The sequence below is a fragment of the Alexandromys fortis genome, unplaced genomic scaffold (genome assembly GCF_014885135.2).
Source record: "Alexandromys fortis isolate MF-2015 unplaced genomic scaffold, M_Fortis_MF-2015_v1.1 scaffold_68, whole genome shotgun sequence".
NCBI lineage: Eukaryota > Metazoa > Chordata > Mammalia > Rodentia > Cricetidae > Alexandromys > Alexandromys fortis.
Window position 1 is genome coordinate 818,498 of NW_026067948.1, and position 12,344 is coordinate 830,841.

The following is a 12,344-nucleotide window of genomic DNA, read 5'->3' on the forward strand; positions in this document are numbered from 1 at the left end:
CCTTAGGGCGAAAAGTGGTAGGCTTGTACATTCCAGGACTGTTAAAATTTTCCCAATTATAAAGTAACTGCCTAGACTTGTACCCAGAGCAATTTAATTGATTAAAAGATTATCACTACAAGCCCTGTTTATTTTAGTGAGTCTTACAATTGCAGTGTTTGATCTAACTGTCCTGAAGGCACGAATACAACCATCATCAGCATTAATTAAAATATTAATAAACACAAGAAGTATCAGAAATTTCTTGTTATGATTGAAGACAGAACGCGAAATACCAAGAAATGTCATTGAAACGGCTTTCTTTCAGTCATTTTCACAAGACAAAAAGGAAGGGACATTTTTACCCTACCCCTGTGAAAGAGATCATGGAAACAGGGTTCTATCCTCACAAAAGGAAGAGCTCTTAGATAAGACACCTCGTCCTGAAATGTTTCCCAGCTGAAGCTATCGCTTCAATGCAGGAAGATGTGGAGAATCTTACAGAAGCATATTTTCTTCAGAAAATAAATATTAACGTCTATATAACCACGTTTTTATTTAGGAAAGTTTTTTCACGCTTAATAGACTTTAGCTGTCTCTGACTTCCCAAGGACCACATTGAAATGGACTTTCTCATGATAACCTTCTAACATGAGTCATCATCTTGACTTTTTACTATAGCTTAAGACTGCTCAAGAGATATTAAGATGCAAGACAATCATAAATCAATAATTTATTCAAGGATTGGATAAGTAATTAGGCTGAGGCTTCTCTCAAACACAAGATGCTACCAAAGAAGCAGCCTCTTTCTTTTTGTCTGTTTCTTAAATGTTAGCAAATCTTTAAACACTAGGGCACAACTTCATATCTTTACCTTGGAGAAGTTAACTCCCTGAAAAATCCTAAGGTTAATTTCTTCATTTTGCTCTTAGATGAAGTTAGCTGTTTTCCTGGAAGCCAATGTCTTTCAAGAAACATGACTGGAACCATTAATTAATGAATCATAACTTTCTCCTAACATTTGTGTATTTTTAATCTGGTACTGAGTTTTTCTTTGTGCTGTCTTACAGCTATATTTTCTGAAAGTACCATTGATTTCCTGAAAACATACCCACCTCTAAGAACTAAGTCCCAGCATGGATTTTGGAGGGACACAAACATTTGAACCATAGCAGCCTCTCTGAACTCTTAATATTCTAATTTTTTTACTTATTTCTAAGAAAAGGTAAAGTGCAGGAATATGATCTGGGAAAAACTGTCACTGAAAAATAAAGACTAGACTGAAGATGTAGTATGGAGATAGCCGCTTAAATTTGGTACGCTCCACCACAAACTGAATTTTTTAAAGGAAAAATATAGATTCAGTGAAACTTTTAGACCTTAAGTATACAAGTAGTTTTTTGAAGACAATATATTAGTACATGAAATCATATTTTAATTTATTTTATTTCACTAACTGTAAAATATATGTCAATATATAAAGGTTTCAGACTCTGGTATTTCATAGTAGGTAACATAAAAAAATTATAGATTTAATTTCTTAGCTCTCTGATAAATATTTATTTCATGCCACTCTTCTATAAATTAATTAGTTCAGGGAATGCCTTCATTCCTTGGTGTTTCCTAGCATATAACCAAATACCTAGCACAGTAGGGGAGCAATAAAATATGACTCTGAGTTGCATAAACATGAACAGTAAAGCACAAATCAAAACGAGAAAAGAAACCATAAGAACACAGGCTCTAAGCAGAGACTTAGCAAATACCTCCAAAGTCTGCTGTAGAGGAATGACTTTTATTTAAATTAACCACCTCATTCAGCAGTTGAAGACAAAATCAGGGGTGAAGGTTTATACTGGGAATCACCTTGGAAAAAAATCCTTTGAAGTCAGTTGATGAAGTTTCCTGCAGAGAGCACAGAAGCTGAGTTCTGCTGAGAAGGAGCTTGTCTGCAGACTCTGGTAGAGGTATCAGTGAGCACCCCTTGAAGCCAAACACTCAATCTGCTCTTCTCCTTGATCATTTGTTTTGATTACTGATGGCATCAGCATTAAAGTCCAGGAGAAGGCCTGTCCAACAGCCCAGTGATCCAGGCAAGATGATAATGCTTCTTGGGATGACAGTAAAACAAAATATTTAAAACTTAATGTAAAGTATTATAATGGTAAGATGAAAATTATCCTACAGAAATCTCATGGAGTCTGAAACATGAGCATTTCAACAGTCAAAATCAGAGCCAGCCTCTGACATTCAACTCAGTATCCTGCTCCTCACAGAGACAGCTCCTGATACATGTTTCAGATATGAACTTGAGGTTCGGTAATGGTTATAAAGATGTCTCTTTCTAAGTAGGGCATGGAATGAGCTTGGCAGATTTCCATGTCCCTGTGGCACAGTTAATGAGGCAAAAGGTTTCCCAGAGGATAAACTAGAAACATTTGTCACTTGAAAAGTACAAGACTGTAGAGATGAATAAAAACAGGATGCAGGCCAGGCAGTGGTGGTACACGCCTTTAATCCCAGCACTTAGGAGGCAGAGGCAGGTGGATCTCTATGAATTCGAGGCCAGCCTGTTCTAGAGCTAGTTTCAGGCCAGGCTCCAAAGCTGCTGAGTAACCTTGTCTTGAAAAAAAAAGGGGGGGGGAGGAGGAAGGGAGGGAGGGGGGGGAGGGGAAGGGAGGGGAAGGNGGGAAGGGAAGGGAAGGGAAGGGAAGGGAAGGGAAGGGAAGGGAAGGGAAGGGAAGGGAAGGGAAGGGAAGGGAAGGGAAGGGAAGGGAAGGGAAGGGAAGGGAAGGGAAGGGAAGGGAAGGGAAGGGGAAGGAAGGGAGGGGGAAGGAAGGGGAAGGAAGGGAGGGGGAAGGAAGGAAGGAAGGAAGGAAGGAAGGAAGGAAGGAAGGAAGGAAGGAAGGAAGGAAGGAAGGAACAAAGAAAGAAAGAGCATGCATATCATAGAAAACCTCGCAAAGACTGAGCCCTCTTTTGTCTTTCATCTTACTAGGAATGGCATCTTAGACAAGGTCAACTCAGAGACCATCTCTGGTTATAGAGAGTGAAGAGACATTAAGAGGCACTAGGCACACGTATTCTCACTTTTGGACTAGTGCAAGAACAATTCTTTATTTTATTTAAATTTTCAGTGGTATTGGATTTGCATAATATAACAAGATGAATCTTCCTATGGTTTCACCTGGATTAGGCCTGGCAAGGAAGCCCCTGCTGCTCATATGATCATGGTAGAGTACTGAAAGAGAGGCTGTGGATTTAGACTACATGCTGTGATTGTAGACAAGAAAAAAAAATCCCCTGTAGGCATTCAACGCAGACTGAAAAACATACACGATTTAAGAGAGAGGGAAACCATGCAGTGTTGTGAGCGCACAGAAAGGAGTTCTTATCTTTGACTTCAAAGAAACACACTGTACCAGCCCTGGCAAAAGAAACACATTCCTATTTTCTTCTTGACCTTTTCAATCCCTGTTTAGAAAAAAGAAAAGAAAGGAAAAAAAGGGATCTAAGAATTTTTTTCTGCCTTTATTGAGAGCAGGTCTCCCTGAATAGCCCACGCTGGACTTGAGCTGGTAGTCTTCTTGCTTCTGCTTCCCACATGCTGGGATGATATTCGCCCACATGCCTGACATAACTCCTTTTCCTTGTGTCTAAATATTGGGTGATGCTGAAAATCATATTGTTATTTAGTCAGTGTACAAAGTTCTAGGTGTGGGAATGACAGGCTTGGATGTATTCTAGGCTGTAACCACAGTTAAGAAAAAAACAGATATGTGCTTCTGTGGTGTGTAAGTGACATGTTCTTGATTTCTTGTCTTATACTCTGTTTCTAAACCACATTCTCCTTTCTGACTTTTTGTTGTTTTGGTAGTTGAACAAAGTAGTTGTTTTCTTAAAAGTTATTTTAAACTAATCAAAGGGAGCAACCGAAGTTACCTCCCTTCTACACTGTATCTGTATTCTGTTTTTTCTACACAGTATCTGTATTCTGTGCATAACTCACCCATCAGATGTGCTTATTTAAGTCCCAGGTCTTAGTGAGAAAAGGACAGTGTCTTGTGTTTGGATGTTTAGCTGGTAGTTGGTTCCCACTGAGTTAGTTCAAGGCAAGTCAACTTATGGTGGCTTTGTCTAAGGAGATGTGAAGTTCCCAGCCAGATCTATGAGCATTACACACATTACAGATCTCATCCTGAGACTGGGAGGTATAGGTGGAAGAGTGCTGGCTTCGGACTTGAAGATTTAATTCTTTACACTAGACGCATACTGAGGCTTTTTTAGATGATAAAATCAAGGGAATTAGAATAATGTGCAATCTCTCTCTCTCTCTCTCTCTCTCTCTCTCACACACACACACACACACACACACACACATCCAGGCAGCCTGTTCTAGAGTCCAAGGTCACCCACAATGAGATGCCTCTCATGAACATCAGCTCAGTTCTGAAAACATTATTGTTTATAATATCTTTGATGGAAAATCTGTTAAAGATTTTTTATGGGCATCCACTTTCTACTTCGCTTACATAACTGAATTAGGTATTGGGAAATGTGAATGAGACTGTGTAACTGGAAGAACAGCATGTCCAGAGAAAACTAATACCATAGAGCACATCTTCAGTGTAGATAACTGACCCTCAAAAGACTTAAAGAAGAGAACCTCTGTGGGAATCTATTTTGATCAGAACAATGGAACACCAATTGTGAGTGCAGGTGTGACATTCCCAGTGTGAAATTAGATTCTGAAGTCAGAGTGTGGCATCATGAGAGTCAATAGAAGAGAATTTTCCCAAAGAAGTTTGTAATATTCCTGCTTAAAACTAAACACCACTATGGACCAGCCGGTCAACTGGGGAAAGATTGTAAAAATAAAATGTATTGAGATAAACCTCCCTCAGACATACCCATTGTTGATTTATCTATTCTTATGAGAAAGACTCCACTGGACTAAAAGGAATTTAAAGTGTATGTATATGCTCCCTATTGTGGAGACATGAGGAGATACTAATATGTAACTTCAACATGATTTTAGAAGCTAGGGTAGAATGTAGCACACACATGCATTATATATATATTCAGAGCCTGATGCTAACTACATTATAAAATACTCTCTAAGGTATAGGAGTTGATTTTCCAACTCATGAAAACTGAAGACAACAAATAAGATACAAGAAATTAAAGAGTAGCTAGAGAAAACTTGGTCAGTTAGTGTTTTCTGTGCAAGCATGAGGTTCTGGATGTATATAAAATTCCCATGTGAAAATACAGGTATAATTAATTAATGTTTACAATCTCAGGGTTATGGAGACAAAGACAGGAGGATCCCCTAGCACTGACAGGCTAGATAAATTAAGAGAGCTAGTCTCAAAATACAAGGCGGGTGAGTCCTGAGGAACAATACCAGAGGTTAACCTCTGACCTCTGTATTCTTGTGCACTGATGCACACGTGTACACAGAAACACTCGTACATATGAACACAACACACAAGCAAGCGGGGAGTTGATGCCAAAAGTAGGAAACTGCCTGTGCAGAGAAGCATTTTTCCAGCTCAGGTAGATGACCAGAACATCCTTTAGAATTTTCTTTGGCTTGATGACAGTTTATTCTGAAATGAAACCTGTCATGCACACAGAGCTTCAATTATCCTTTCAGAGGATCACTCAGTGTTGGAAGACAGCCACAGATCGCTGGATATTTGAGGAAAGCGTCTATTCTGAGAGAAGAGGACCAAAGGACACAAAGTGGAACTCAGGAGCTACACAAGCACCAAGGAGGGAAACATAAATCTATAGTTGACATCCTCTGAGAGAAACGAAGAAGACACGGACCCCTGGCACACAAACAGGGAGCTGTAAAAGCTGAGCGTGCAGAATGCACCACACAACTCTCGTAAAGTATAAAATGCACTGTCAGATTTAAAAAGTCATTACATGGGATTAGGAAATAAACTTGAGGAAGCTTCCTGGAAAATAGAGACAAGGTACGATGACATAGAAATTGCTAGAGAATAAATAATTGACTTGTAGGCTATATCTAAGAAACAGTTCTCTCATTCAGATAGTGAGGATTGCAGGAAAGGAAACCCATCAGAATCAAGAACAATTTAAGAAAACTCAAAGCACATTGTCATGAATGTTTAAGACCAGAGATAAAATTTTAAAACTGTCTGCTGGAGAAGTTGAGTGTGAAATAGGGCTTTAAATAGGAATGAAATTGGGCTTTCTTACAAGGTACCAAAATGTGCCTCCACATTTATAAAGAAAAAGTACTTCTGACCTAGAAATGTATATCAAGTTGAACTTTTCAATCCTTTGTGGGTAAATAAGACATCTTTAGGCTGCAAGCTCTCAATAAATAAATAAATAAATAAATAAATAAATACCTACTCTACATTCTTTCTCAGCAAGTAAATGGAAGCCATCTTCTGCCAAACTGAAAAAATAAAATAAAATAAAATTTTGGAATAAGGCATCCAAACTAGAAAATAGAGGCTCTAACACAGGAAGGAAGTGTAGACGTCACAGGGCAATGGTGAGGAGGAGCTCTGCTAGGTCTGCAGAAGCAGAAGCTCCAGAAGAGAGTGGGGAGAACTGTTCTCAGAGTACTGATGACAGTGGAGCATCCATCTAGGAGAAACATCCAGGGAACTGAACCAATGAAGGGTACATAGAAAACAGGCAAGAGATACACCAAGCAGAAGCTGGAAGGATGTTTCATTGATTAAGAGCCCTTGCTGCCCAATCATGAAGGCTGGAATTCTGGCCCCAAAGCTTATTTACCAAGCCAGTCCCATGCCTACTGTTTCCCCATCTCTGAAGAGGGCAGAGACAGGATTGTTGGGATTTGCTGACTTCCTGCCTAGAGAAGAAAATGCAAACTCCAGGTCCCAGGAGAGTCTCCACCTCAAATGTAAAGACAAAGATCGATTGAGGAAAGCTCCAAACACCCTCATCCAGCTTCTGTGTATTTACACAGGTGTACACACCTGCACACACATACATATGTCCATGCACTCACATGGATACACACAAAAGTAAATATTTTTTAAAAATAAAACAATGCAATTTTAACTCACCCAAAAAGCACAAAATTATCCTCCATACCACAAATTTGCTGCTAACCACAGCCTATTATCTTTGCCTTTATAACTGCAAAGTACTCCACACATGTTTACCAGGTAACCAGGGCACGCCACTCACTTGCTAGGGTCATTATTGGATGCTTAATATGTGCTAGATTCCAGGTAGAGACGAGGCGTCCCACAAGCCCACAATTTCAATAAAATTTGGTAAAACAGTAGTTACCTAGTCTTGTGACTCATCCTCTAGAAATGTAAGTGTCAGAGAAGGAATAATAAAAGGTGGTGGAAAAGGCTTTCAGTTAGCTTTCTACATATTTCCATGTTTATATATATATATGTAAATGTTCATTCACTAACCTGTCCCAGGAATTTCTTTGCACTAATTTCAGAAGTTAAAGGAGACACAAGGACATCCTTGAATAAAAACCCTGCAGCTTTTAAATAAATTGTACCTGGTAGCTTGCAAATCTGATTCAAACTATGCAATTTTAAAAAAACAAAATGCTATCTAACTTTTTAATAAATGGATATATTTTTTTATTTAAACAATACACTTCTAAAGACTGTGTGGTGTGTGTGTGTGTGTGTGTGTGTGTGTGTGTGTGTATGCCTGCAGAGCTACCTAGAGTTGGTGCTTGAAGCAAAACACTGGTCCTTTGCAAGAGCAGCAAGCATTCTTAACTGCTAAGCTATCACTCCTACCCCTCAGCAATAACTTTCTATTCTAAAAAATAAAAATCTAATTAATAGGCTAGGTAAATACCTCAGTTATAAAATGTTTGTCGCACAAAAATGAGTTCCTGAGTTCAATTTCCAGAACCCATACAAGAAAAAAAAAAGATTCAGGTTTGATGATGTAGGTTTGCAATCCCAGCACTAGGGAGGCAGAGACGGGGTGGGGGAGGGGAGAACCCCTGTGGTTTTCTGTCCAGTCAGCCTGCCTACTCAGCAAGCTCCAGACCAAGAAGAGCCCCATCTCAAACAAAAAAAAAGTGAATGGCTCCTAAGAATCATACCTGAGGATTGCCTCTGACCTACACACACACACAAATATACACACATATATGTATAAACACAAAAAAACTACAAATTAAGTGCCAACTTTGAATTAATGTTCATTTAATACTAACTCTATATTCATCAAACTATATCAATGTATATTTAAGATATATTTAATTAAAATATTTTATATCTTATATGATGTATATTGAGCTAAATATCAAATACTGTATATTTAAGAATATATAAGTCAAGATCTCCTTGAAGAATTCAGGATCCTTATGTGTAGAAAGAACACACAGTTAGGAAGTAGTGTCTTCATTGTTCCCAGGGGGCACATTCACAGGGAGAGTGGCCTTTAGTTAGAATGAGAAGTTTCTCAAGTTAATTACCCATAACTGATAGCGATCAGGATCAGAGTTTCAAGCCTTTATTTACTCATTCATACATTCACCTGTCACTCTGTAGTCAATAAACAGTTATCAATTGCCAGCCACTAAAGACAGATACCAGGAGAAATAAAATCCTGCTTGTGACCCTCAAAAGCTTATCCTGGGAGTGTAAAATAAGTTTAGTGTTGACAAAATCATGGTGTAAGCCTGCAAGGCCTTTGGTCATTTTAACTTAGAGAGATAAGAAAGAGATATGTGAGGGGGTTCCTAGAAATTTCCAATATGATTATAAACCCATTTTTTCTCTATGTGAATCAGGGTTCTGTGGTTCCAAGAGAGTAGACGTCATGAAGATAGTGTTTAATTAGAGTGTGAAACCTTGGTGGACCCGGATAAAGTCATTCATAGAGTTCGTCTATGGATCAAAAATATCATAAACTCTGGGGTGAAATTTGGCTGTTTTTGCATAAATGGAATACTCTTCCGAAAGAGTCTGTGAAAGTTGCCCTGGGCCTGATTCCACTTAAAGGGCTCAAGAGTGTGATGCTTGCGTGTCCCGTAGAGCTCACGTGCACCGCAGTATTGTAGCCAGCCGTTTGGGGTGAGGATGCAGCCTTCTTCCTTGAGTGTCAGGGCTAAACACCTCTGTGTGTTCTCTCCCAGTGCAGTGCCTGGAGATGACCACCAAACGGAAGCTCATTGGCCGCCTGGTGCCGTGCCGCTGCTTCCGCGGCGAGGAAGAGATCATCTCAGTGCTGGATTACTCCCACTGCAGCCTGCAGCAGGTGCCGAAGGAGGTCTTCAACTTCGAACGCACGCTAGAGGAGCTCTATCTGGATGCCAATCAGATTGAGGAGCTGCCCAAGGTGAGTTCTCACAAAGTAGAGTCGTGCTGTCGACGCCAAGACTCGGCATGGAGGTGGTTAGCCTCCATTCAGTCCACATAACTGACACACAGTGTGGCCTTCCAACCAGTAAGCAACACATCACAGCCTCTCACACCACAGACTTCCATCACAGACTTCTATCCAGGGAACAGACACAACACAACCTTCCATCATTGTATTTGATGCACAGCTGCCTCCCATAGAGACACAGCAGGGCCCTCTTCCATATTGGTAACTAACAGCCTGGAGTGTTAGTGAGTTCTTTTAATATCCTTTTTAATCCTTTTTTTAAATTTTTCGAGACAGGTTTCTTTGTAGCTTTGGTGCCTGTCCTGGAACTTGCTCTGTGAACCAGGCTAGCTTCAAACTCACAGTGTTGGGATTAAAGGCATGCGCCACCACCGCCCAGTAAGTTCTTCTAATTTTAAAGTGGAATCCTGTAGTTCCCTGATCACTTTTTTGTTGTTGTTATGAAATTTCTATTTTATTTTACTTTTCAGTCGGGTACATGTTAATTTGTATTTTCTTAAACTATAAGCATTACTTCATTAATGGAACCATGAAAATTTATCAACAAAATTTACACTACTCAGATTAAGTCTTAGAATAACAGATGCTGGTTCCTTGGCTAACTAAGAAGCAGTTGTGAGACCACCTAGGGAAGATTTTAAGTTTAACTATAACTATAGTATTTGCAATACTGTTTAGCCCATAGATTAAGAATTTCTAGCTAGATTTTATATCTTAAATTAACTCATTTTATTAATCTGTGCATCACTACAAGGTCTTGGCCTACTTGCAAAGTTTCAGCAGGCTCCAACAGAGGCATCTGTCCCTGGCAGCAGCTAAACAGCTTCTCTCTGACTCCACCTACTCTCTCTATATCTCTTTCAGTCTGGCTTTACTCTGTTAAGCCATTGGCTGAAAGCAGCTTCTTAATTAACCAATGACAATAAAACATATTCACAGCATACATCACCTCCCACATCACCTGTCCTTGTGGAATGATTGTGCATTCTATGGTTAATACCCAAAGGTGGTATTGCTGGGTCTTAAGGTAGGTCGTTTCCTAATTTTATGAGAAATCACATGCTGATTTCCAAAGTGGCTATGCCACCTTGCACTCCCACCAGCAATGGAGGAGTGTTCCCTTTACCCCACATCCTCTCCATCATAAGCTGTCATCAGTGTTTTTGGTCTTGAGCATTCTGATAGGTGTACGATGGAATCTCAGAGTTGCATTTCTCTGATGGCTAAGGATGTTCAGCATTTCCTGAAGTGTCTTTAGATTCCTCTATTGAGAGGTCTCTGTTTAGGTCTGTACTCCATTTTTTATTGGATTATTTGTTCTTTTGATGACCAATTTCTTTGTTTATTTTGGAGATCAGTCCTCTGTCTGATATGGGGTTGGTGAAGATCTTTTCACATTCTATAGGCTGACTTTTTCTTGCTAACAATGTTCTTTGCTTTCCTGATACTGAAGCTTCTCAGTTTCAGGAGGTCCCATTTATTAATTGTTTCTCTCAGTGTCGGTGCTACTGGAGTTTTATTTAGGAAGTAGTCTTCTGTGCCAATGCATTCATTGCACTTCCCACATGTTCTTCTATGAGGTTCAGTGTGGTTGGTTTTATGTTGAAGTCTTTGATCCATTTGGACTTGAGTTTTGTGCATGGTGATAGATATTGTTCTATTTTCATTCTTCCACATGTTGATATCCAGTTATGCCAGCACCATTTGTTGAATATGCTTTCTTTTATACATTTTATATTTTTTGCTTCTTTATCAAAAATCAGGTGTTCATCAGTATGTGGATTGATATGCAAGTCTTTGATTCGGTTCCATTGGTCCTCCTGTCTGTCTTTATGCCAATACCAGGATGTTTTCAGTACTGTTGCTCTGTAGTAGAGTTAGAAATCAGGGATTGTGGTGCCTCCAGAAGTTCTTTTATTATACAGGACTGTTTTGGCCATCCTGGAAATTTTGATTTTTCCATATGAAGTTGGATAATGTTCTTTCAAGGTCTATGAAGAATTTTGTTGGAATTTTAAAGGGTATTGCACTGAATCTGTACATTGCTTTTGGTAAGATTGCCACTTTTGCTATGTTAATTCTATCTATGCCAGAGCATGGGAGATCTTTCCGTTTTCTGGTGTCTTCTTTTGTTTCTTGTAAGGGTGGCATGAGTCAAGAATGTCGGAAGAGAGGACAGATAGGACCAGATAGCACAGCAGTCCCAAGTTACAACACAGCATTGCTGAAATGTAAGCAAAAGCAAAATAAAACCTTTGAAGAATTATGCATTATGTGATTCGCTAGGACCCTAGGTAGGCTTGGAAACAAAAATCTGGGATAGTTTGTCTATCCTGTTAATTAAAACAATCAATTAACAATAATAAAAGTAGCATAAGTACACCAAAGAATATATTTCCTGTGTACTTAAGCAGAAGAGAAACCATTAATTGTCTCTTACTCTCTGCATATTTCAAACCTCTTATGTAATCGCTGAAGGTCTATAAAAGAGACCTGCCGCTAAACAGTTTGTTACTCCCACAGAGAGGCTTTCATTGGTCTCATCTGAAGTATATAATGACCTGAATTGTTTGACATTTGAGATACAATCATAACAGTACAAAAATATATTTGTAAATTGACAAAACACAATAGGAAAATAAGAAAAAATATCCAAATGATAATGCAAGTCAGGATGCCTCTTCCCTGTAATGGCAAGCACCATCCAAATTGACTTTTCAAAGATGTTACATAACAGGAAGAGAACAATGAGTCGGGGCTGATGGGGTTTGCAAAGATATGTCAAGAGTTATGAGAAAAGAAGCAAAAATAGATTTGAAAGAACAGGAAGATTCTAATTCAAATAGTTCCCTTTATGGGGCTTAGTTTCTATAGTAAAAGGTAAAAATGTTAAAGCCGGTGCTCTTAACTGCTGAGCCATCTCTCCAACCTTAAAATGTATAGCCCAGACTGCCCTCGAACTCATAATT

The 12,344-nt window shown here is 39.1% G+C and overlaps 1 protein-coding gene across 2 annotated transcripts in view; it reads left to right on the forward strand.

The window, feature by feature from the left end:
• Lrrc7 (leucine rich repeat containing 7) overlaps nucleotides 1-12,344 on the forward strand; it is a 307,126-nt gene that overhangs the window by 72,231 nt on the left and 222,551 nt on the right. For both annotated transcript variants that reach the window (XM_050149461.1, XM_050149462.1), the window contains exon 2: nucleotides 9,122-9,324. In XM_050149461.1, coding sequence (XP_050005418.1) covers nucleotides 9,122-9,324 — 203 coding nt within the window. The remainder of the gene's footprint in view (nucleotides 1-9,121; nucleotides 9,325-12,344) is intronic.